This window comes from Siphateles boraxobius, unplaced genomic scaffold, assembly GCF_051911475.1.
Source record: "Siphateles boraxobius isolate OS27281-9 unplaced genomic scaffold, OSU_SipBor_1 7, whole genome shotgun sequence".
Lineage (NCBI taxonomy): Eukaryota > Metazoa > Chordata > Actinopteri > Cypriniformes > Leuciscidae > Siphateles > Siphateles boraxobius.
In genome coordinates, this window is record NW_027509197.1 from 5,784,240 (window position 1) to 5,811,046 (window position 26,807).

Below are 26,807 nucleotides of genomic sequence, written 5' to 3' on the forward strand. Positions count from 1 at the left end.
ACATATTTCCACAACCGCACTTAGATTGAATCAACGTGCGAGAAAATTCCATCAGAACTCCCGTAAAGTAAACAAATAGGAAAATCCGGCAGATATGCGGAGAATTCGTTCACAATGTATGTTCAGAATCAGCACGAGCTTTCGCAAATCCCCCCATAAACAACAAAGTCTAGACGCGATATAAATTCACTGTGCAGTGCGGACAACTTCATTGTTAATGATGAGATTTTAGTGAGAGTGCAGAACGTGGTAAGTGTCATGGCTGAAAGGGAGCGCTATTGACAATCTAAATAATAATTTAGTTTGACTACGGCAACTGGTTTAGTCCAAAAATGAGCAGTTCTTTGGAAGTTGGGTCTGTTCGAGGTCGGATCACGTTCTTACCACAAACAAACCGCTCCAGAGTTCGCTTGAAAGCGTACCGAGACCACCTCTTCGAGGAGGTCTCGGTAGGCTATGCTTGTTTGGTCCGCTTTTGGTGCGCACCCGAGTGTGATTGCTGCTTTCACACCTGCCCAAACGAACCGCACCAAGGGGGAAAACGTACTCGGTTACTAGCGTAACCTCGGTTCTCTCTAGAGAGGGAACGAGTACTGCGTAATATCTTACGCTATGGGGAAAACCTCTTTTCCACAAGATATTGAAGCCAAAAATTATCCTTAATTTTGAATAAATGTAAAACGCTGTGCGGCAGCATGCAGACATAGGCAAGACGGCTCGCGCGCCTATTGGCTGCCCTGCGGCAACAGCAGCAGCCTATCGAGAGAGGCCCTGCGTGACGTGATACCCAATGGGGGCGCTTCGGGGATACCCGAATGGGGATACCCTATGGGGAACACAATGCAATACGCCGTGCGTACTGGGATCTGACACCAAAGTCCCAAGGGCAGTAGCCCGGGGCTCATATAGTGCATAATCACCGTAGACTCACAGAGAGTCAGAGAAGAGAGGCTACAAGCATCATTCCCCATGAAATAGCATCCCACAGGAGCTAGTTATGTTAACAGTGTTTCACGCAGACAAGGGTGTTCAGCCTGAACTGGGTTTAAGTATGGGTTGTTCAACACCAATGGAGCTGTTCTATCGATCAGTGAGCGATGCACAAGCAAAACTCAGTATTCTGCGCCGGCGCAGCGGGGCAGATAGTACTGAATTGTAGACCGACAGCAGCTTGGCCTGTAAGGCGGGAACAGGTTATAAAACCTTATAAATGTAGACGGCGAGGCCCAGCCTGCTGCCATAAAGATATCTTGCAAGGAAATCCAGCTAGACCACGCCCACGACGAGGCCACAATCCACGTGGAGTGCGCTCTGACACCCAAAGGACACTGCAGGCCCTTAGAAGTGTAAGCCAGCGCTATGGCATCGACTATTCATCTGGATAGGCTCTGTTTTGATGCGGCCAGTCCCTTGGAGCGTCCGCCAAACAAAACTAAGAGCTGCTCAGTCTGTCTGAAGACAGACGAGCGGAACACATGCATGTAGGCCAACATGGCCCATGCATGTAGGGACCAATATTTTAAACTGTGGGCAATATTGGGATGGATGGGATATATGATTGCTTTTGTAGATCTAGATATTAAAATTTAAAACTATCATTGCAACTGTTGTATGTTGGTTTTGACTGTTGTATGTGGGTTATACCAAACAGCTGTTACTTTGGGTGCTTTCACACCTGTAGTTCGGTTCATTTGGTCCGGACTAAGGGCGAAAAATTATACTTTGTATCATTTTCAGGCGTTTTGGTTCCTTTTCACACCACACTGATTGCTCTGGTCCGAATCAGATGATGAGTTGATGAAACAAACCAAAATGCAGTCACATGACATCATTCACATCACTTGTTGGCCAGATGTGTCTTGAACATATTTCCACAACCGCACTTAGATTGAATCAACGTGCGAGAAAATTCCATCAGAACTCCCGTAAAGTAAACAAATAGGAAAATCCGGCAGATATGCGGAGAATTCGTTCACAATGTATGTTCAGAATCAGCACGAGCTTTCGCAAATCCCCCCATAAACAACAAAGTCTAGACGCGATATAAATTCACTGTGCAGTGCGGACAACTTCATTGTTAATGATGAGATTTTAGTGAGAGTGCAGAACGTGGTAAGTGTCATGGCTGAAAGGGAGCGCTATTGACAATCTAAATAATAATTTAGTTTGACTACGGCAACTGGTTTAGTCCAAAAATGCGCAGTTCTTTGGAAGTTGGGTCTGTTCGAGGTCGGATCACGTTCTTACCACAAACAAACCGCTCCAGAGTTCGCTTGAAAGCGTACCGAGACCACCTCTTCGAGGAGGTCTCGGTAGGCTATGCTTGTTTGGTCCGCTTTTGGTGCGCACCCGAGTGTGATTGCTGCTTTCACACCTGCCCAAACGAACCGCACCAAGGGGGAAAACGTACTCGGTTACTAGCGTAACCTCGGTTCTCTCTAGAGAGGGAACGAGTACTGCGTAATATCTTACGCTATGGGGAAAACCTCTTTTCCACAAGATATTGAAGCCAAAAATTATCCTTAATTTTGAATAAATGTAAAACGCTGTGCGGCAGCATGCAGACATAGGCAAGACGGCTCGCGCGCCTATTGGCTGTATAGGCGGCTCGCAGTAGCGCGTTGTCGACCGCCAGCATTTCCACACAGTTTATGTGTAGGAGATTTCCCGTTCTGACCACTGGCCAAAGAACGGTCTGCCCTCGAGCAGCACTCCCCATCCCGAGGTGGAAGCGTCCGTGGACACCACCGTCACACTCGAGGGAGTCCCCAGATTCACGCCTGACTGATACCAGTCGGCTATTTTCCAAGGTTCCAGAGCCAAAACGCATTTCATGTCGACCCTGCCTGGTCGCGCTCGAATTCTCTATGACAGATTGTGGAGAGAGCGCGAGTGGGACAAACCCCATGGGGTTGAGCGTGTCTGTGAGGGAATGTGGGCGCGGGACAGCGGGCACACTCACTGCACTGAAAATACCGTTGGCTTGTGCTGACTGAATGGGTTTCGGTTTCGTTTTTACAGAAACCGAGGGACACGTATCGTGTAGTGTTTGTGGGCACTGTGTCGTGGGCACATTCACTACATTTGTTTTAAAATTTTTTTTTTGCACAATCGACATTTCGATTTTATTTGTGCTAGCCCTGAACTGTGGCGAGCTGTGTCTGTGTGTGGGAATGGGCACTGAGACGTGGGCATTCTTACAACACTCATAACACCATCGGCCGTGGCCGGAATACCAGAAAATACACTCTTTTATACAGGTCTTAGCTGACTGTATGTGCGTTGGTTTCATTTTACAGAAAACATGGCACATGCAGTGTGTAGTGTTTGTGGGCACTGGGTTGTGGGCACATTCTCCACATTTAAGGCGAGACACTACAGGTGAATAGGGTAAAAAATTTAACTTACAGATATCACCATGAAACTTTACCAGTTGATTACTTGCATGAATAGGAGAAAAAAAGTATTGCAAGTTTTCTGTAATTTTATGTTTAAATATGCTAATCAGGCTATATCTAATTAAATATGCACTAATTTGCATATATTTTGAAGTGACGTTTTTTGAAGATGAAAAAAACAAGGTTCAAAATTATTTTTGCATTTTTTTGATATATTCAATGAAAAGACATTTACAGAAGGGATTATGAATATCTCATTTTGTTGCCCTGTAAATCAGAAAATACTGCCAATAGCCTGAAAAAAATGATTTCCGCCCTATTTTTAGGCATAAAATGTCATATAAATCAGGCCAAGAATGATATATCAACAAAACCCTCTGAACAAACCTTCACAATATAGTTAGGAATAGGACTGTAAAGTTCGGTGTATGTAGGTGCTACAGAAGTGGAAAATCGTCACTAGGAGTGTAGGAAAAGAGAAAACGGCCTTTAAAGATTTTTATGGCAAAATTCCACTAATTTCTATTGAAAGCCATGAATTACAGACAAAATATGCTTTAGGTCCATGTAAAATCAATGTATCACACTGTTTAACATCCAAAACTCATCATTGCTTCATCCATCACTGATCATAACATCCAAAACAACACTCAAAACATCAAAACCACACATCAACAGTCCATCACATATGTGAATATGATCTGATTGAGGGACTCACAACCACTTTAGGATCCCACAATTACAGATTTGTTTAGTATTATATAGTAATTATATTATACAAAAACTGAAATGTGTTGTGTAATATAATTGTTTTGTTTAAATAGTGTGTAAAGTATTGTATATATGTGACGCATGTATATAATATCAGAGCGCCTCACGTGACGATTCTGAACGAATCACGTTGTCAGAAATTGGCATCAGCCAATGAGATGCGCATTTCAAGTTAAATCGCCCGTTTTACTTTCACGATTGGTTGCTGATAAACAGGAAATGACCATATTTGGACCATATTTGGACAAAGTTTAGTAAAATAAAGACCTAAATGTGTATTTTGGACTTTTTTTCAGCACAAGTCTGAAAGAAGACATGTTATTAAAGACAAACAGCCCAAAATCTCAAAATTGACCAGTGAAAAAAAAACGATGTTTTTGCCTGCCGTGTCTCGGCTTAATGCACAATTGACATGGGTCGATCTCATATGTGGCGGGCTGTGTTTGTGTGTAGAAATGAACACTGGGCTGTGGGCATTTTTATTACACTCATAACACCATCGGCTGTGGCCGGAATACCAGAAAATACACTGCTTATATGATTTTTCTGGGTCGCCGTGGAAACGGCATTTGTGTGCAGGCAAGCGGGCCATGGTACCGGCTTGTTTACTGCAAAATACACTGGAACAGTCGCATTTTCTTTCAACTGAACGAGCGAAAAGTTTCGGTGCAAGTCTGGCCGCGGCGAGACTAAATTTTATCTGCTGCGAGAGCTGGGATCAAACACGGGTCTCCCGTGCGAAAGCTTTGAGTTTCGCCACTGAGCCACAGGGGGAAACGACAAAAGCTTAAAATAGCTCGAGCAGATAAGAGAGCGTCATCACAGTTTTGTGTGTGTTGGCGTTTGTTTGCAGGCGTGTGTGTTATACAACAGGCTCATTGCTGCAATATTGACATTTTCAGCCGCTCAAACTAAGAGGAGCTGAGAAATGTTTGAGAAATGGAGAATGGTCCGGCCTCGGCTGGACTAAAAATACACTCTTTCCTCATTTCGCCGGTGACGCATGCCCACGGGGGCAGGGTAGCTTTCTTATAACGTAAAGAAAGCTAGCAGCGGTTTTGATGCTGTCCCGTTTCCCTGACGACTCGCGGGCAGAAGGGGGGAGGTCCACAGAGCTCGCCCAATCCTCACTGTCCGACGCCAGGATAGAGCAGCTGGCCTTCTCTACAGATGCAGCTATCTCGTCGTCATTAATGGCGGAAGCGGCGGCGCGCGGCGGCCGGTTTCCGTCAGTGAGCGACTCGATTGAAGCTGGTGAAGCTGGCGGGGGAACCGGAGAGCTTCCACGGCTGGAGAAGGCTCGGGGACCCGCTGAGTACGGCGCTTTGCGGCGCGGCACTACAGCGGGCGGTAGTCTCAGTCACCATGGCAATAGCTGGCCTTCTCTACAGATGCAGCTATCTTGTCGACACTAATGGCAGAAGCGGTGGCGCGCGGCGGCCGCTGTCCGTCAGTGAGCGACTCGATTGAAGCTGGTGAAGCTGGCGGGCGAACCCGCGAGCTTTCACGGGCTGGAGAAGGCTCGGGGACCCGCTGAGTACGGCGCTTTGTGGTGCTGCACTACAGCGGGCGGGAGTGCAGACTCGGAGAAAAAATGCCAGGCAAGTCACCATGGCAATAGTTACACAGGAACGAAGCGTTAGAAAGAGATAAAGAGAGAGAGAGAGTTGTGAGTCGCGACAGCGAACATATTAATATAGAATATTAACGCCGGAAAGCGTAGCAGGTACGGCGGCTTCAGGCGGCGAGGTGCAGGTACGGCGGCTTCAGGCGGCGAGGTGAAGGCCAGCGGCTTCAGGCTCGAAGGCTCGTCCCGCAGAAGGCTTACTATCAGACGGCGTGGATTCTCACTCCGGATCCAGCGATGCAGTAGTGCTTCGCTGAAGAGATGACAATCAGTTTGTATCAGCCTGTCGAGCATATTTATAGGCCAAGGCCACGCCTATTCTGGCGGGACGTGACGAAATGGGCGCAAAGCGCAGGGCCTCTCTCGGTAGGCTGCTGCTGTTGCCACAGGGCAGCCAATAGGTGCGCGAGCCGTCTTGCCTATGTCTGCATGCTGTCGCACAGCGTTTTACATTAATTCAAAATTAAGGATAATTTTTGGCTTTAACATCTCGTGGAAAAGAGGTTTTCCTCATAGCGTAAGATATTACGCAGTACGAGAGATACTCTCGTAAGAGAACGAACTCTAGTGCGATTAAGCCGAACTAAACGAGGCAGGTGTGAAAGCACCCTAAGAAAACCATTTAACCTGCAATGAGTTATGTCAACATTGTCAAATCAGAGATCTTCTCCACAATTTAGCAGAAGAATGCTAAAAAGGTTCAAAATTCATTATATTCACGTCATAAATCATAGGTGGGTCACACAGCATGTGGCAATCATGTCTTCGTTTCAAATACAACATTTTATGTAAAAAGGTATTGTGAGCATGTGATGTATGTTTTCCATGGCCTTGCATGTAAAACTATAAAAAAAAGAGAGTGAGAAATAGGGAAGCTGTTTATGACCTCACCTTTCCAGCATAGTGCTGGATGCGGAAGCAGTTGTGAGGCAGGCTGTGGTCTGTGAGGAATTTGGAGTTTTTGCTCTGTCTGCTCTCAAAATGCTGGTGTTCAGCGCACACCGTGTTCAGCTTGTCCAGGAATGTCTCATCTGTCACTGTGCCTGGCCTCAAACACTCCTCATCCAACATGGCCAAAATCCCAGTCTTGTTCTGAAAACAAATTATGGTTATCACATTAAATAAATCCATACTTTGTAAATTTGTGGGATTTAAACCATGTCTGTAAGCTTTGAGACCATCTTTATGCTAGTCTCCTACTTAAAACTGACAAAAATGAACATTTTATAAACTGTAAATACACGGCAAGTTATTTACCCATTGCGGCTAATACATCGGGTTTCTCATACATTCACAGAAAATGGCTTAATTCCGTGTTGCAAAATAAGGTGTATGCAGTTTCTGCAAGTATTTTTCATGAAGTCTATAATAAAAATATACTTAGGATTACAGTAACAAAGACACATTTGTCTCAGATGGTGGTTTGCAATATTTGTAAAACTGTCAGAAACACTCACATTCTCGATGAGGTCACATATGATGGCGTTGTTGAAATACTCAATGTTGGTCCACTCAATACCCTGTAGGTAAAAATAGTCATCAGTTTTAACTTTCTAAAGAGAAATATTCCTAGAACGCCAACTTAAGCTAAATCCTGTAGTCAACCGTCAAACCTGATTGGTTTAGGAAAGATACAGAGAAGCTTAACTATACTTGAACAGGTAAACAACACATATCCAATAACACAAAGGAGTAACCCTGTCACAAATATTTCTCAACTGTCTAAAAGCAATGATTTGATCTAATTTCAAATTAATGAATGTCTAATTTAAGATAACTAAATGAATAGGTTATTAAAGTGAATGACATTACAACAACAACAATATTACCATTAAGAATTATTAACATTAACATGAATAATAAAATTATTAATATTAATAATAATAATAATAATAATAATAATAATAAATGGCGTTGACATTAAACAAATAAATAAGTACCATGAATTATATGTAAACTATAATTCGGGTATTCTATTATACATTTGGAATGTTTGTTTACAAAGCTTGAAAATAAAATAATGTAGTTCATTGTAGATAAATGACTGAATGAAATGATAAATGAAAAAAAAAAAGCTAAATCAAAAGTTAACTATGCCAATTAATTGCCAACGAAACTGTCATAAACACAACAATGATTTCTATGATGGTATGCAGTTCAGCCATACATTTAAGCCAATACATTGGCTTGATGTCCATGTTGTTATATTTCATGACTCTTTCTTTCTGTTGTTAGAAATGTTTGATAGTCTGGCCAGAGGACTGGTCCCCCGCCTTAGATTTAAACATAAACTCAGAGCCAATCAAGGCCACACTGGATAAACAAACTGGAAAAAAGCTGTGGGCTAATTGGACTGTGTGAAAGCTCCTCAAAATAGGAGGTAGATGCAAGCGGGAGGAGGGTTCAAGAATGGGGAATGTGGAATGTGGATTGGGGCAGACTGGTCCCTAGACCCCTGCATCCCTCCTCAGTCTCCAGAGCAGTGGTATTTTCCCATGCACTCTACTGGAGTGAAGCCAGAGAGTGTAATATCACAGTGCAGGGGTCACAGCAGCGTCAGGGCACATACTCAAGAGTTCTGAAAGCAAACAGAGCTCCAAGCTCTTCAGGGACAATTGTGTTTACCCTGACTAGAGTGAGGGATTGTTTCCGTCCCCACAATCACAGCGCAAAAGGAGAAGGATTGTTGGAAGAAAACAGTAGACAAGCTCTGTTTGGAATAAGACACTAGCTTACGGCATTAATTACTGTGCAATAAACACTGTATACCACCTATTTTATAAAATATTAAGTAAACAGTATGGATGTATCGGGAATTCTGCCTTTGCAAGCAGTATAGGGAAGTAGGAGACGTTCAGGGAACATTCAAACTCAATGTTAACGTAACATTTCATTTCATTATCAGGTTTGTCTGGATGCACCGTAGATTGCCTACAATAACCCACAATCCTACAGTATGTTTTCAGTTCAGCCATTTTAATAAGAGCACTCTGCTCGCTTTGTTTATAACCCATTCAAAATTTGATTTATTTTTCATGGTGCTAGCAGCACACTGCAAAGTTCTGGATTGACTGCCATATTTAAATGCAGGATTGAATCCGGAAATGTGATGTTTGAGAATGATAACCATAGAAACACATATTGATAAGCCCTATTTCCTACAAGTCTTAATGGAAAGATTGTAGCATACCTCACGGACATACTCTTCCTGCTCTTCGCGGAGAGTTAACTCGATGAAGATTTGCTGGAGTTTCTCATTGCAGTAGTTGATAATGAACTGTTCAAAACTGTTGTCCTGCATGAACAGAAGGATAAATGAGAACCAATACAACAAATCATAATTGTGATAATTAAAATACACTGCAATCTACAACACTCTGCAAACCAGCACACCAATACAGCAACATTCACTCAACATTATTTACTAAGCCCCTTCCTCTAGGAACCTCTATAAGCTGAACACAAGCTGGAAAGTTTGATTTTGGATTTTTTATTTTTATGGAGGGGAATGCCGCAAAAATCAAACAACAAAAAAACATCTACCTAAAAAAATCTTTAATTTCCAAAAATCCCTCAAAAAGTTGGCCTCCCAGTGTAGCTGAGCAATAACATTTTAACTATTATTATTACAGCAAACTTAACATTGGTTTGCTACCAAAATGGTACCCTACAATTATTAAACCATTCTTAATTGGCTCTGTGATGGATGGTTTTCGGAAAAAAACGTTCTTAAAGAATTCATAGGAAATTAGTTGTATACCACATCAAAAATAACCCTGAGCAAAGTTTGCTCTTACAAAACAGGTCTTTATAGCTAAGATTAAGCAAAGTACAAGGAGTGACATGGTACAATACATATCAAGGCTGCATAATCTTATCTGCATCTTTTCATTGAGTTGAAGTCTTTAACCTTTTCACCCACAGTAAATATGTAAAAAATGCATTTAGGGTTACAAACACAGGGTTACAAAAACTAACCATTTCCCTTTCTCATGCTAAACCCTTAATCAGTGAATCAACACCACTGTTAAATTAAATAATACATTTGTATGCTCATTTGCTTATGATAAAAGGTTAGGATTGTCCTATTTATCCATGATGCTGGGGCTCAGGAATTAGCAATACTCTTCTTTAGTCAGTTTTTTTTTTTTATCTTCAGAGCAATCCTAGGGCATGTTAGTCTCTGCAACTAAAGCCACTGCAATTATCAGTACCATGGGCCTGGCATTAGGAAAAGCCAAAAAAAAAAAAAATCACTTCCAAAAAGCAGCATATGGCACATATAAAAGCACCAGCTCATTGTTTCACTTGGCAATGCCAGTTTAATCCTGGCACTAGCACATCAGCCTGGAGCTGCAGTGTTCTCAGAGAAACGAGAATTGAAGAAGTAAATCTGTTCAAAGAATAACCTCCACAACTCTTGCATTTTCTGTAGCCCAAAAAGCTCAAAACACTGCAGTTCTCTAGCTGGCTTCAGTGAAGCTTAAAACAATATTTCTCCAAAAAATTGTAATTGTGTCATTATCAAATCACGCTCAAGCTCCAAAAACCCCCCCAAAAAAACCAATATGGGATTGGTACAACTTGATGATAATAAATAATGACAGAATTGTAATTTTTTTTAGCTGAACTGTTCCAATAAGGTCTTCTAAATACACTATAAATTATGCTAATGTTGTAATATCAAGTGTACAGGGTATACAATACTAATAGGAAACACTGTGCTTCAGGGTTCTGCTCTAACAGTGGCTTATGCTGCTGAGGTAAAAGAGCTGAATTAAGACTAGGATTAAGTGCTAAAAATTGCAGCATGCACACTGCCACAGGATTTCCTCCATAGGTCTACTTACTCCATCCTGTCGCCATGGCCACAACAACATAAACAACATTCAGGAGAGAGTGATACAGTCAGACATCAAACACATGGACAATGGACAAATAAAAACCATTGGCTGAAAGATACATTAGAAGGCCCAGACTGAATGTGCAGACATTTTTCACACTCTTTTGGGTGGAAAATTAAGTGCATTTAAACATGGCAATGTATGCTGCTAAAAGTATTAAACAGACTTAATAAAAAATATGGAGTTCAGATTCAGTGTGGGCCAGAATAGTAGTTCTCTGTATTATGTTAAACACTTGTTTGATTTAGTATGACAACAACTAGGGATGCACCGATACTGCACTCATACTCATTAAAATGATCCAATACCAACAACTGATACTCCGCAGTGTGTACAGTACAGTGCTTGTAAACACCTACAACGAAAATAACTGAAGGAAATATCTATTTGTAAGCCAACTAATTTGATTAATATTCTTTTGATTTCTCTGATCAATATTTTTTTAAAATTAAAAATGCAATGAAAATACAGGTATCGGAACTTTGTATAGGTGCATATAGGTAACTGGTATAGGTGCATGCCTAGCAACAACAATAAAGTAATTATAGCCATATTATTAACATAAAAAATAAATTAGGACAATAGCATGGGATGGTGGAGGTGCGCAGTAAGTGTGTCAGCCCAGAAATGCAGCACACTTTTTTAAAATCAACATCCAAAAATTGTGTTTGGTGTATGCGTGTGTTCAAAATGCGTGTGTCTCTTAAAAATTCATGTGTCAAAATCCCAGACCAAATCTCTCACCTCAAAGATTTCAAAACCATAAATATCCAGGACTCCCATAACTTTCTTCGGTTTCTTGGTTTGAGCCTGATCAAAAAAATAAGACAGTGAATTATTAATCATAATTCTAAGGCAAACCCGACTTGGCCATGCACGACATGACCAGGATCTCGTTGTACATACAATACTCTTGTGTCACTAGCTATAAACATATCATATCAAACAGTTCCATGAGCTAACTAACTTGCTCAGCAAACTCTTTCTCACCATGACAGTAGTCCAATAGAAATAGGTCCAATAGGTCACTCAAATTTCCTACGCTGACCAGCTTTCTGTTGCTTGGTTTAAAAGTAACTTCTGTATTAGTTGTATTTAATACTTAACTACAATTTTGACATTAGACAATGGACTGTCTTTTGGGATTAGTTTTCACTGTTATGCCAATGATACTCAGCTCTATATCTCTTCGCGCCCCGACAAAACTTGCCATTTCAAGAAATAAACGGAATACATAACTGATATAAAAATTTGGATGACTGTTTTTTCAGAATTAAGTTGTAGGAAATCACTAGAGTAATAATTGGACCAAAAACCTCTGCACATACTAACAATTAGTTAATGCGTTCATGACATCAAGGCTAGATTATTGTAATGCTCTTATGGGTGGTTGCCCTGCACGTTTATTAAATAAACTAAAGCTGGTAACAGAACCAGGAAGTCTGACCATATTAGCCCGGTTCTGTCAACACTAAATTGGCTCCCTATTAAACATCGTATACATTTTAAAATATTACTGATTACGTACAAAGCATAAATGGTTTACCTCCCCAGTACTTGAGTGAGCTCTTAACGCATTATAGTCCTTCACGTCTATTGCAATCTCAAAATTCTGGCCAGTTGATAATACCTAGAATACCAAAGTCGACTGCTGGGGGTAGATCCTTTTCCTATTTAGCACCTAAACATTGGAACGATCTTCCTAACATTGTCCGGGAAGCAGACACAGTCTGTCAGTTTAAATCTAGACTAAAAACACATCTCTTCAACCTGGCATACACATAGAACACCATACATTCCTATTATTCATATCAGTTAAATGATTATTAGGCTGCATAAATTAGGTCAGCCGGAACCGGGAACACTTCCTATAACACCCGATGTACTCGCTACATCATAAGAAGAATGGCATCTACGCTAATATTAGTCTTCTGCTTATTCCGAAGTTTACTGTAATCACTCGGATCCGGGCCATATCCAGACCAGATGAAGGACCACAAGACACGATCACAACGCATCCCTGAAGTGTCAAAAGAGATTGTGTCAACTAGACTCTCCCCTGTGAAGGCCTCAGACACGACAGCCATCGGCACTGATCCTCAACAAACTCGTCTTCATGCGTGACTCCGATCTTCAACCAGATGGAACTGGATAATATTCTGATTGTTCCAATCCAATCTGACTTCTGACCTGTAATGTTGCCTGAATCATAATCATACACTGTTCGTTCGTTGGCAAGAGGAGAATTATTGCTCTGCCTGAATTGACATCATTATATGAGAACTGAACTGAGCTGGACGATGACATCATGGTTTTCTCCAGAGCGGCTATTTATATATATATATATATATATATAAATTAACTAAATTAATAACTTTTTTACAACAAAAATTAAACATTACTGAACTTACTTAAGCTGGACTGTGACGCTATTTTCTTCAGGAAACAAACTTTGTTGCATTATTTTCCTGTTATCTCTGTAATGCTGCTTTGAAACAATCTGTATTGTAAATGCGCTATAAAAATAAATGTGACTTGACTTTAAACATGACTGCACCTTTACAAGGAACATCAAAGATTCAATGAAAATCCAGAACAACATACCTTAATGCTTTCATTGATTCGGTTCACAAGCCAGCTGAATAGTCGGCTGTAGAGGTTTTTGGCAAGAGCATCACGGGCATAATAGGCCTGAAATGGAGAAGTCTCAAATTATAATCAATGTTCAAAAAGATATTGTTTAATCTTTAGCTCCAACTCGCTCAATGTCTCATGGCTGCATCATGTAACAACACCATTACCACAGTTGAAAAGACGAAAAAAGATCCATGGTCTCATCTTCAGGCTCGGATCCAAATATGCAGAGGTCTATGGTAGTAAAATAATGTCAAATGTTTTTGAAATAAAAAGCCTGTTGAATTGCACTACTTGAAAAACAATAGGCATTGCATTAACCATGCTTGCATTTTAATGCATTGTATTTTTAGGGCTTGCATTTTTAATGGGCTGAAATTCAACATGGTTGAATATTTAAGCTGTGAATATTTCAATTAAAAACATTTCAAACACATTTTCATTATTAAATTCAAAGATCCATTTTCACCCTTCATATTTCATTTCCAACATATTCTAACTGTTTAAAAATACAACCTATAATATTCAACAGGCAATTTTCGGTCCATTTTATTTCGCTTTGCAAATTCGCTTCCACAAATTCAGTGGTTCAAATTCGACAGTAAATTCAACATTGGAACATTCAACATTCAACAGGAACTGCAGGAAAAGCAGTAGATTGCCGAGCATACTCTCCATCTGCTGTTAGTCGACCTCACCAGCAGGGGGTGCAAAAGCGCTTGTTGTTGACGAAGACATTCATTCATAAAATGGAAATGATTATATCTGACAGTATATGCGGAAAAGATGATAAACACACAAAAGCTGTGTTTATGTTTCATTCAATAACTTCATTGTTACTTTCCCTATCTATTCTGCATGTCATCAGCTTTCTCTACCGTGAACAGGATTATAATCGGTTTCCCTCAATACCTCATACTCAAGGATTCCCTTTCCGTTGGGACAAAACGCTTAAAGGGTCACTCCACCCATTTCAACATTAATCTTTATTGAAAGTGGGTTATATATGTAGTCAAATTGTAAAAGAAATTTTGAATTTGGTGCCCTCTTGACCGAGAAAAGACAGAAAATAACTTTGGGGCGCATTTGTATGTAAGACAACAACTCCCACAATGCAGCTCCGCAAGCCACAGCTCCGCAAGCCACTCCCACTAATCCAGAACAGCGCAAACATCAGAGAAATCACTCTTCCGTCTACAAGAAGGCTAGCTGCCAAATGAGTTTGAAATTCATTTCACAAAAAATGTCTAGTTAGTTGGCTGTGGCGAGCAGGACGAGGGCGAGGGACGTGAGAGGACGACGCGAGTGATAATGAATGACACCTGTGCAGCGGTCTCATATCTCTCACGGAGGAGCGGAAGCACAAAAGGAACAGGCCTGATTTTATGTTTTGTTTCTGTTGTGTGTGGCCAGCTCAGCTGGCTTATACTTTTGTTTTGTATTTGTTTATTTTACTATTAAAACGTTCAAATGTTCGCCGGTTCCAGCCTCCTTCTTCCCACAACAACGAACCCCGTTACATTGGCAAACTCATTAGTGAATTACTCGTTTGTATTTCTTTCTATATGGTGAATTATTGCATGATACCTGGATGTTCAGTCAGGCGAAACTAGGATGGTTCACATCACAACACAAACGTCCGTGTGGTCGTCTGATTCAGAGATTTCGTCCAGGAGAAATTGCGATCGTTGAAATTCTCTGCAGCAGACGGACTCTATCTGTGTCCGTAGCGCACAGCGAGAGCACACGCACCAGCAGCCCGCCTCAGCTCGACCCAGTCCGGGCTCCTCGTCCGCGACAGGCAGCCGCCTCCTGATCCTCCATCAGCCTCAGCTGCTCTTCACTATATTGCGGCTCGTAAAGATAGCCACGAACAGCGGATTCGAGCAGCAGAATTTCAAAATCCTCTATTCCATATCATGTTTAGTTTCTTCCGTCATTGTCGTAACTTCCTATATCCACAGCGCTTGTTAGCTTAGCTTATAAACAAGATGGCTGATATTGCTTTCAGTATCTGCAAGTGAAGTCCCACCCACTGATCTGTGATAGCTCTGTTAGCGCATTAGGCACAACCCCCTATGGGCGGGTTTGAAAGGGTGGGAATTTGTGCTTGTAGTCTATACAGAAATCCCCCCTTTTTACACTTCCTCCTACAATGACGTCAAATGACGATTTTAGCGTCATTGTAGGAGGAAGTGAAAAAGGTAAATAGTAGATTTCTCTCGTCTCAGGGGAAAATGAAAGAATGTTGCACGACCATTCAATAGTATGACTGGTTGTCTAACAATGGACCTCTTAATGCAAATGGGTGGAGTGGCCCTTTAAGACATACAGTGATATGAAAGACCAACCTTGCACCTTATTGGGGATGTAGGCTGTAGCCTACTATATAGGCTACAGGCAAGAAGATGGACTCAGATTATAAACTTTACGCGCAAAGTTTCATGCTGAGCGTTTCGTGATATACTGGCATAAAATCAACACTTGATCAATTAATACTAACACTTTCTATTCTATTCCCTCTCTCTCTTTCTCTCTCTCTCTCTCTCTCTCTCTCTCTCTCTCTCTCTCTCTCTCTATATATATATATATATATATATATATATATATATATATATATTGCTTGACATTGGACATTCGCACATTTAGGGACCGTCTCTAAAGTTGCATACAACATTGGCATGCACGTTTCTAACTTCAATAGCAAACTTAAATTTATTTGAATAAATATCAAAAATCCAAAGGGTTCACATTATGCCTGACACTACATGAACACTTTACAGTTGGTTTTATGACTGTAAGTCGTTCTATTCAAATGCTATTGAACTTAGAAACGTGTATACCAAAGTCGTATAATTTTTAGAGACGGTCCCTAAATGTGCGAATGTCCAACATCAAGCCAACTTTATGCCAGTCTATCACTGGGAAACGCTCAGCTGTGCGCGTTATTCTGAGTCCATCTGCTTGCCTGTGAGTTTGGACTTTTACATCAATACTCCATTAAGCTACGTTAAGCGTTGTATATGTCCAGCAGGGGAATCCTGAAGTATTGAGGGAAACCCTAATAGCCTGCATGCAGCACATCGCCACAATATAAAGTTAAGGCAACTAAACAACCAAGAGAAATATCTGTCAACCTCAAAAATTTAACATTGGATCTGTATATCCGCATCGGGGAATAACATTATGATCTCGTTCACGGTAGAGAAATATGCATGTAGGCTACACAGGAAAAGTAACGGTGAAGGCACCGAATTTAACAAAAACAGCCGTCATAATAATCACAAATAAACTTACATTGCTGTAAATGAGTTTTATGAATGAATGACTTGCTCTAATTTTGCTGGTCTTCGTCAACAACAAGAGCTTTTGCACCATCTGATGGTGAGGTCGAAAACAGCACATGGAGAGTATGCTCGGCAATCTTCTGCTTTTCCTGCAGTTCCTGGACGTCAATGTTGATTTTACTGTCGAATTTGAACCACTGAATTTGTAGAAGCGAATTTGCAAAGCGAAATAAAATGGACCGAAAATTGCCTGTTGAATATTATAGGTTGTATTTTTAAACAGTTAGAATATGTTGGAAGTGAAATATGAAGGGTGAATATGGATTATTGAATTTTTAATAATGAAAATGTGTTTGAAATGTTTTTAATTGAAATATTCACAGCTTAAATTTGAATTGAATTTCAGCCCATAAAAATGCAAGCCCTAAAAATACAATGCATTAAAATGCAAGCATGGTTAATGCAATGCCTATTTTTTTTTCAAGTAGTGCAATGCAACAGGCTTTTTATTTCAAAAACATTTGACATTATTTTACTTCCATAGAGGTCTGTCATCTATCAAGTTAACTTTGACCAGAAATGCATTTTAAGTTCATGGATAAACTCTTAACAGCATGATGCTATGCCAAGGACACATCACAAGATGCTAACGGGACCCTCACTCAGATGTAATTACTGCAGTAATCAAGCTTTTGGATTTACATGGATTCCAGCAGCCTTTACTGAGGTTTGGCCGGTAATATTTGTCGACCTCTATTGTGTTGTTGGCTCGACAACATAGTGTTATTGTACAAGGTTAGGTTAAGAGTTTTTGATTTGTTACTGCTTTTTTTCTTCTTCAAATATTTAAATCTATAAAATGTTTGTCCCTCCTAGACAGCTCAATCTGCATCACTCTGTGCTGCTTTGTTATAGCTTACATAGCTTACAGTCAAAAATTGTACATCGGTGGAATTTGATTGTATGTCCATGCAAATCTTTCAAACTATGTTGACCAAACTTGGCACAGACCCACAGGCTATTTGACATAGCATTTTATCTTACTTGTTACTTGTTTTTCCTGTAGTGGACAATCAATCATTCAAACCAAATGAATATGAATATAAATACTTTATTTATTTGTTGTTATTATTATTATTAATTACAATAATAATAATGATAATAATAATAATAATATGTGCTCAAGTATTTAAACTACGCAAGGATAGTGAACGGTTGTGATAGTGATAGTTACTATGTGCCAGGTCAATAAGATGACCTTTCATTCATAAGTGATATAATTTAATGCTAGGTTTAAAAAAATGTTAGTTTGTCGTCATATTTTAGGCTTTCCAATATCTTTTGATCAATGAATTTCTATTACTTTCAGTCATTCAAAATTACAAACATTTCAAGACACTGAGAATATATATAGAATCAACCATTTAAAAGGAGCTCAACCTACAGACAAGGAGTGTGCATGTGCTGACCTGAGCCACGTTGAGCGTGGTGGACACCTTCTCCATCTTGGCCTCCACCGTCCGGAAGCTGAATGCTCTCTCTAGCACAAACTGTTCAATGCCTAGCAGCTCACACATCTCCTTGAGGTCTGGGACAGGAAATGCAAAAGAAACCCAGGCAGATCAGATTAAAGAACTATTTATGGATAGACTAGACAGTGCTTCATTTCATTTAAACAAATTAGGCAATTTTAACCTACGCGTCTTTAATACAGAAAAAAAAAACTCAATTTAGTGTAATAATGTCTTTAAAATGTAAAGCTACAGTCATTCTTATCAAAGGCTTCTCCTAGAGTCTAGAGGTCAAGGTTTAGACTGATACATGTTAAGACCCTTTCAAGCAGTTTAAGCTATAGAGTATTTTAAAAGTGTTTCTTTTTTGATAGGATCTGAACATCAGGTACACCCACCCCACACCCGCTCAATCTGCGTCATTTCAGCCCATTGCTATCAGGTCAAAAGGACAGAGGAAAGCACATTACTGCTAAAGGGTTTAAGCACAGCAGACAAACCAGACGCTGTAGTATGTACCATTTACATACTGGTGTTGACATAAGACTGTGACGTTTAGTCTGGGACGGCCACTGCCCTGGCCATAGGAAACTACAGTACTAGAACAACCAGTGACAAACAACCCTCATATGCAGTGCATTTACAGTATTAGAGTAGTTGACAAATTTGTTTCCCATGTAAATTATATTTAGACTTAAGTATTTAAGTCACACTTAAAAAAGCATGAATGTCACAGCTTTGTATGAAAAATGCTGCTAGAGTTTTTCTTAAAACTAATTTCTAAGAAACTGGTTCCAAAGTCATTTTAGTGACACTTTTATTTGCACTGTTTCCGGGAAAGTAAATATTTTAGGCCAGTAAAAGTGTTAGGATTATTTTAAATGACCTTTTTTGCCTTCATTTGTCCATTTAACAGAGGTAAACGGAATGTTTAATAATTAAAGAGGAATTGTAAAATGGTTTAAGATTAATTCCGGCATATAACAGGACACCTCTGTCACTGATTTAAATATAATATCTACCCTCATCTGACTTTACAATTTTTTTTAATCGTTAGCTTATGCATGCATGCTAAAAGCTGCAAGGGTTATTTGGTTAAGTACCCATGTGGTTGGTGTTGATTAACTATACTATCAACTGCAAGCTATTACTGTAAATATCTCCTAACAGATCAGTAGATGGCAGTAGTGAAGGCCTGTTATATGCAGTACAAGACAACAGTAAATGCTGTTTCACAATTAATACTAATATGATTTTCCATGCAAGCAAATTTTTAAATCATTATGTCTAATACTGATTGTGATGTTTGATCATCCACATATAAAAGTTTCTTGGAAAGTGTACTTTCTTTTACAAATCAGAGTTTAAAAAAAGGTGGGCTTTTAGTTGTACAATATCTAACCAGGTCTCCTAAAAAGCTTTTGGATAGGCAATGCTTTCTGACAGAGCCCAGAACTCACCGTTCTTATCCTTCACTCGACTCTCATCGAACTCGTTGACGCGAGACTCTGGTTTGAACTCTATATTTCCCAGCTTGAGAACGGCAGCCACCAGCTCAAGTATTGACTGAACCTCATCCTCCATGAAGCCCACAATTTGCATTGCATTCTGGGAACACAGAAGAGAAAATAATTTTAATCAATAGTGGTCTGCTGATGGACATTTAACATGGCAGTACATAGTGGTTTCTGTTAAGTGATTGACTGGCCCATGATCACACCACTAATGGACAGCCTGAGGGTGTTGAACAATCTAGAGGAAAAACTAATGACAGAGATTTCCATCACACCACCGGCTGTCAAAGAGAAAAGATTGAGCATTGGAGGTGGTCTTAATAATAAATTGTTTACATTCGACACCTTAAAGGGAAAGAAATAAGAAATTATATTTGAAAGAAAATGAATAATTTTAGGACTAATAATTTCCTTGACAATAAGCAACCCAAACTTCTCATTACTCAATAAATATATATATTTTTTAAATGTAATGCATGTGGATGTTTCACTCATTTATGTGTAATTCATTATTGATTTGATGTTGGGATAAAATATGACCTGAGATTTATCCTAGTATTGTTATACTTTATTGACATTTTACAGTATATTTAGTATTTCACCAACAGAATCATAAGCAGCTTATGATTTCTCATGCTGCTTGTGCTTCAATAGATTGTGTCAATATTTGTTCTTGTGATGCCATAAATTACATTTGAAATGAAATGGAATCGCTGATAATGAACGTGCAAAAGCAGTTCATTAGCAAAGTCAATGGTCTAAAGGCCAGAGATAACAGTGAGTGAGCTGTAAAGGCCTCAAACCTGACGCAGCTCAAAGGGAATGAAAATCTAAATACATTATCCTTACAGAGTGGAGAAACTCTTCATTAATGTTTTCATGTTAATAAGACAGGCATGCCATGTCTCTAAGAATGAAAGTTCTGCTGAGTTTTGTATATTATTTACAGCCTAGCATAAATAGCAACCATCCTCCCTTGTGGAAGTGTTTACTGTCTCCTACACACAAAGCCTTATTTATGCTTAACCTTATAAACTGCAACTGTCTACACTGCAAAAAGCATGTTTCCAATTAATTGGATTTGACTCCCCAGGCAAGGGGTTAAAAGACAAAGCCAGAGGCCCAGCACATGCTGAGTTAGGGTGTTCTGATGTCAGCATTGGAGCTTGGCTTAGACATATTGTTCATCAGAACTGCACTGCATTGTCTGATACAGTGCTGGATTCTGAACAGTTTAATGTGGGCTGCATTGTTTGCTGGGACACAAACACTACAGTGATTCAAATGTAATGTTATGAAACGATGAGAATAATTTTTGTACGCAAAAAAACAAACAAAAATTAAGACTTTATTCAACAATTTCTTCTCTTCTGCGTTCTGACGTGGAACCCGGGAAGCGCTGTACTGTGTTTACAATGCGAATAGTGTAGGCGATCTGACACAGAAGAGAAGAAATAGTTGAATAAAGTCGTTTTATTAATTTTTTTTGTGCACAAAATGTATTCTTGTTGCTAAATCAAACTAAATAACTTGTAGCTATTACTAATCTTTTAAAAATGCACATCATTTGTTATAAATTTGTCTGGGAAATACATTTTTAAATGTTAATAAAACCATGTTTTGTATGTCAGAAACCGAGTATATGTTTAAAAAATAATAATACCATAATAATTTCTGTCCCAGGCCAGCCGAAAATAATCTTATTGTCAAGCCCTACATGACCATCTTCACAAAAAATAAATATGCATGAGAGATGGAAAGAAAAACAGAAGCACTGATTTCTATTTGCAAAAGTCAGCTAAGAGCAGGTGGAATTCCCCCTTAAATGAACCTCCCAGTCTTTAAGTAGTAGAGGCTTGAACGAAGCTCAAATTACATAATGCCACAAGGCAAAGTGTCTTGCTCGGATCAAACTCCACCTCAGTGGGGTAAAGGACGATATTATCCAGTTAAGCTGAGGAGATAAGGTGCTTTGCTAACCTCTCATCATACAGGGTGCCATGGATCATAGTTAATCCAAAGACAGTCTGAACCAATCTCTCACATGCTATAATGTGTTTAGGAACCAGCTACTGTATGATAGACTTGAAAGCAAACTCACTCTGACTGTTCTGAAACTGGCAGCATCGTCCAATCCATTGACTGTTGCCGAATCCAAGCTAAGGTAGTTGTATTTGCTGAAGTCTCTGTCCAGCTTCAGTTTTTCTGAAAGAAAAAATGCAATTATAGTGCCCTTTAAGGCAATTCAGTTCACTTGACAACAATCTTCGATAACTGAGCACTGTTATTTCTCCCAGTTGTTTTCCTATGAGTGGTCCATCTTTCCGTTTTACTGTCTTTGGTTTTGTCAAAGATTTCTGTCTATGTATTAGTCATTTCATAAGACCCAGTTAAAATCAGATTATGTTACATCTATGTGGTTTTCTGTCCAGCTCACCCCTTTGATGCCTGAAATCAAAAGTCTGTTATTGTGTTCTCTTTTATTAAAAATGTCAGACAATGGCATGGTCCAACGTGGTGTGAACCCCAACCCCCGCCCCATATAGTGCATCCAGAACACACATGTAATCAAAATAAAATGCAAGTAGTCTCTTACTAAGCAAGTCATCTGATGCTCCAGAAAGCAGCTGGTAGAAGATGTGGAAATTCCTCTCGCCCCTGGTCTGCTTTACCACACGGGATTTCTCCAAGAGATCTGTGAAAGGGAAATATCAAAACGCAAAACAGTTCATGTGCAACCAGAGATGACAACAGCTGGGGGTGTTATCCCCAAGTAAAACTTAGCTATTGGCAACAGACAATTCTCCAGTAGTTTTAGAGGAAAACAAAGGTGTTTTCCTGTTTACATTAGAATGAATATTTAGGTATCCACGGCGAAGCTTTCATTGTTCATTGTATTTAGATTGAGACAGGAAGTCTCACAGGAGATATTCATCTGTAGGAGGAGGGACATGTCACACCACCCACGCTCCATCCAGATGTTTGTCAAGTAGAAAACAGCAGCATCAGCCCAAAGCCTTGATTATCTTATCAACCACATTTATTAGGTTGATATGAGAGAAGACAAGACATGGAGCATTGTTTATCTGCAACTACAAAACCGGGGCTGAAGGCGTAACTGTTAGTAAGTCAGACCTTTTGTTTCAAACATCAGAAACATCATTAGATTGTCATTTAGGTCTAGTGACACGACACCCCTGTATGTGATGGAGTGAAGTAGAGAAATCACAACAGCCACAATAAGAGAATAGATTGATTCTCTCACATGGATGGTGACGCACTAACCGATCGACTAGTCACTCAAACTGCTGTACTATATACTGTAGGTCACAAACTCTCCTCAAATCAATTAGCTAATTGTGTCAATGGACCGTGTCAACAGTTACAGGAAGTTGCTGTGGTATAACAAACTTTGGTTGATTAATTATCACTCAATGCCAAGTGGTAGCACTTTTGTTTCCATTTAAAGATTTTAAGGTCACTTGTCACAGTGGAAAAATTTGATTTTTGACCAGATAAACGTAGCTATAGTTTAGAAATGAACTGTTATGCCAGCAATTATTTATTAGGTTAGTTTACATAAAAGAAAGGCTAATGATTTCATGTTAAAATCTATATTAATGTATTAGACAAATTACAAATTTTAGGTCCTGCAACTGGTCACCATTCCTCATCATTTCAACAACCCATTAATTTGAGACTATAAATGAACCAATTGCATGAGAAAACCTTGAGCTAAATGAACCACTGGCTTCAACAGTCAAGAGTATGTGTGCCAAACCAACTAGACTGCTGGTCTGGATTTGGATTTGCAGAGAGACAGGCTCAAGGGGATATTACAGTAACCGTTTGCTTGCTATGCTACTACAAAATAAGGACACACTCTGGATGGTTTGTGTGTGTGTGTATGTATAAAATGCACCTCTCTGTGAGCACACTGCTAAAAGCAAGAGTAAAGACAGGGCCACTTGTATACAATACTTAAAGAAACAGATGCCCAGAAATGAAACATCTGTCATCATTTATTCTCCCTCAGACTTTCTTCCAGAAAACAGAGAAATTCTCAAGAATGTTAATGCAGTTCTTTTCCATAAAGCAACAGTTCATGGTAACCACAGCAACCATAAAAGTAGTTTACATTCCATATGTACTACTGTTCAAATGTCTTTTATGCTCACCAAGTATGCATTAACTTGATTAAAAGTACATGAACAAAAACAATTGGTTCTAGTTGTATTTTCACTTCAGCCTGGTACGGCACGATTACAAGCCATTATAGTCCTATGATTTTCAGCATGGTTGGCTACAGTTTGTAATGTGCTATTTGAGCAAAGTAAACAAGTTAATGATAAAATTAAAAGAAATATCTGATCATCCTCCATAACACCGTCACCATTTACATCTCATACAATCTGTAAACTCTTGTGATACCAAGGCAATGCATTTTTTATTACATTCCAAAAAGCTCTGTTATCAGTCCCATGGTGGAAAAACAAACCATATCCGTGTCTGGCCTGATCGGCATGGAGTGGAATGGTTAAGCAACGAGGACGGTGGAAAAGTGGTTATAGTCACAAACTGTCGCTGCTCAAACATTTTTCCAGCTTTCTTCCTTTTGTATTTAAAAAAAACAAAACAGCATAAAGGCTTGGAACAACATGAGGGTGACTAAATAATGACAGATTTGGGGTGAACTATTCATTTATTCCTCCTTGGGAACGATTACAGGGACACACTACGGTCTCTGCCTTATAATTATACTCACAATTACTGATGACTCCACCAATGGGGTCTCCTTTGAAGTCAAACTCGATATCCATGTACTTCCCCTGTAGAAATAGAAGAAATTGTTAGCACATCCCATAAAATGTGCATGGTGTGTTGATGACATGGTTCTTTTATGTTGTTTAACAGGGCCTTCTAGTGCAGTCAAAATAAGATATGATCAAGTTGTTAAGGTCTAAGAAGTGTGTCCCTCCCCTATGGTGACACTTCAAGGCCTTTAGGACTAATGGAAGGCTTGCTGTGGAGAACCACGTGGCTCTTCAGTGGTTTCTGATGGTAGGAAAAGACGCATGACAACGAGGGCAGTGATCACTGCAAATAGGGCTGAAATTTGAGCCTTCCGTGAGGCAGATGGGAAAAAAAAGACTTTCCCTCTAAGCGTAGTTAATTCTCCAAGCACAGGCCTGTTCAGAACACACGCTGCCAATCATACATAGATTTGCAATGGAGTAATGGACTACTGTGAGAGAAAAGGCTTTTTTTTCTCCGCTGCTGTAATGGTAAAATCAACTTTTTTTTTTGTCTTTCTGTCCCTGTACACGATTTGGGAAAGGAACAGTAAGCCCAGTGTCTCTGGAGCCAGTAAAAATGTTCCCTCTTTATTTATATCCAACAGCACTTCTAAAGGAAACTGGGTTAGAGGCTAATGGATAAACCTGAAAATCCTCTGCCAACACAGGAAGTAAAAGCTGAAAATTACTTTGAGAAAAGTTATAACACAGAGATTGTTGTTGAAGACTGTTGAGACTGTTGAAAAATGATATGATAAAATGGTGCTTGAGATAAATGTTAACATGGCATCTATAGGGCAGCATCCTAACCAGTCCACAACTGTTTGTGCCACATATATAGACTTCCAAAAGAGCTTGGTGATTAGATGTTGCTAAGTATATATAACCTCTGTTAAAAAAAGCGGACTTAATTGTATTGAATGTGTACATGTAGTTTACTTCAAAACTTAAATATTTGAAATTGCACTTGCCATTAATATAATAATGAAATAAAATGCCACTTAAGTGTACTCTGTATACTTTTTGTTAACACTTAAAAACACTTTTAAAAAAGTACACTTTGGAATAATTTCAAAAAAAGTTTTACTTTTTAAATCATTCAAGTTTCAAGTTTAATTTATTTATGAAGCACATTTAAAACAACCTTGGTTGACCATTGGTTGAAATGCTGTACAACATTGCCTACGTGTAATACCAAAATTAAAATAAACATTCACAAAACATTAAAAGATGTTTTCAAAAGACTTTTAAACTCAGACACTTTAGTTGCTGTTCTGATAGAGAGTGGCAGTTTGTTCCATAGCTTGGGGCCAGCTACTGCAAAGGCTCTTTGCATTTTAGTCTGGATCTGGGTACTCGTAGTAGATGACTGGTCTGTAATCTAAGCAATCTGACTGGATTGTGTTCAGTAAACTACTCTGAGAGGTACTGAGGAGCGAGATTGTTTAACGATTTGTATACGAACAACAAAATTTTGAATTCAATACGAAAATGAATAGGTAGCCAGTGCAATGAACATAAAATGGGCATAATGGGGTCCCGTTTGTGCCTGCCCGTGTGCAAACGGGCACCAGCGTTTTGGACCAGTTGAAGTCTATGAATAGATGAGACAGGCAGCCCATGATACAGCGAATTGCAGTAATCAAGCCGTGATGAAATAAAAGCATGAATTACAATCTCAAAACTCTTCCTACTTAGGATGGGTTTGACTTTCGCTAATCTTCTAAAGTGGTAAACGCTGGAACTGACAACATTGACAAATCATTGTTTTAATAATCCTTTGTTGTTCTTTAAAGTACACTTATATTGATGCGTTATGATTATTTTAATTTAGATAACACAATTACAAAATTGTAATGATGTTGCAATTTAGTACAATTATATTTAAATGCATAACATACAAATTTTAATATAAATTTCATTAACCCTTAAACAAGCAATGCACACCACAGAATACATACTCTAATCTCTTGTAACAGGCATGAGAAATACTTTTTCATCCAATTATGTTATCATTATCATATTGGTGTCTGTTTGGAGTATGCGGGTCAAATGATTGGTTCGAATTTTCAGTGGACATTTTGACAGTTTGACCTAAAGCCGTTCATGTCCACCAATGGAGCTGGAAATTCTGACTTTGTAAAAAGTAGGCATATATTAATCGTACCTTTATACAGCAAAAAGTTTAAAAAGTAGGCATATATTAATCTACCTTTATTCAGCAAAAAATGCAAAACAACTGCTGATTTTAAATTTTGAACACTTTACGATGTTGAAAAAGAAAAGTCATATGTTGCTCATGCTGTTATTTACCTGATCCCCTGAGATACGTTGCTAGATTAGGGTAAGAAAATGGAATTATCCA

The 26,807-nt window shown here is 39.3% G+C and overlaps 1 protein-coding gene across 3 annotated transcripts in view; it reads right to left on the reverse strand.

Annotated features, from left to right (window-relative positions):
• The window catches only part of myo1b (myosin IB), a 116,669-nt gene that overhangs the window by 24,658 nt on the left and 65,204 nt on the right, over positions 1–26,807 (reverse strand). For all 3 annotated transcript variants that reach the window (XM_077215735.1, XM_077215736.1, XM_077215737.1), the window contains exons 7-16: positions 24,412–24,475; positions 22,243–22,341; positions 21,748–21,851; positions 19,593–19,740; positions 18,091–18,209; positions 13,305–13,391; positions 11,445–11,510; positions 8,987–9,091; positions 7,254–7,316; positions 6,688–6,888 (exon numbers count right to left, since the gene is read on the reverse strand). In XM_077215735.1, coding sequence (XP_077071850.1) covers positions 6,688–6,888; positions 7,254–7,316; positions 8,987–9,091; positions 11,445–11,510; positions 13,305–13,391; positions 18,091–18,209; positions 19,593–19,740; positions 21,748–21,851; positions 22,243–22,341; positions 24,412–24,475 — 1,056 coding nt within the window. The remainder of the gene's footprint in view (positions 1–6,687; positions 6,889–7,253; positions 7,317–8,986; positions 9,092–11,444; positions 11,511–13,304; positions 13,392–18,090; positions 18,210–19,592; positions 19,741–21,747; positions 21,852–22,242; positions 22,342–24,411; positions 24,476–26,807) is intronic.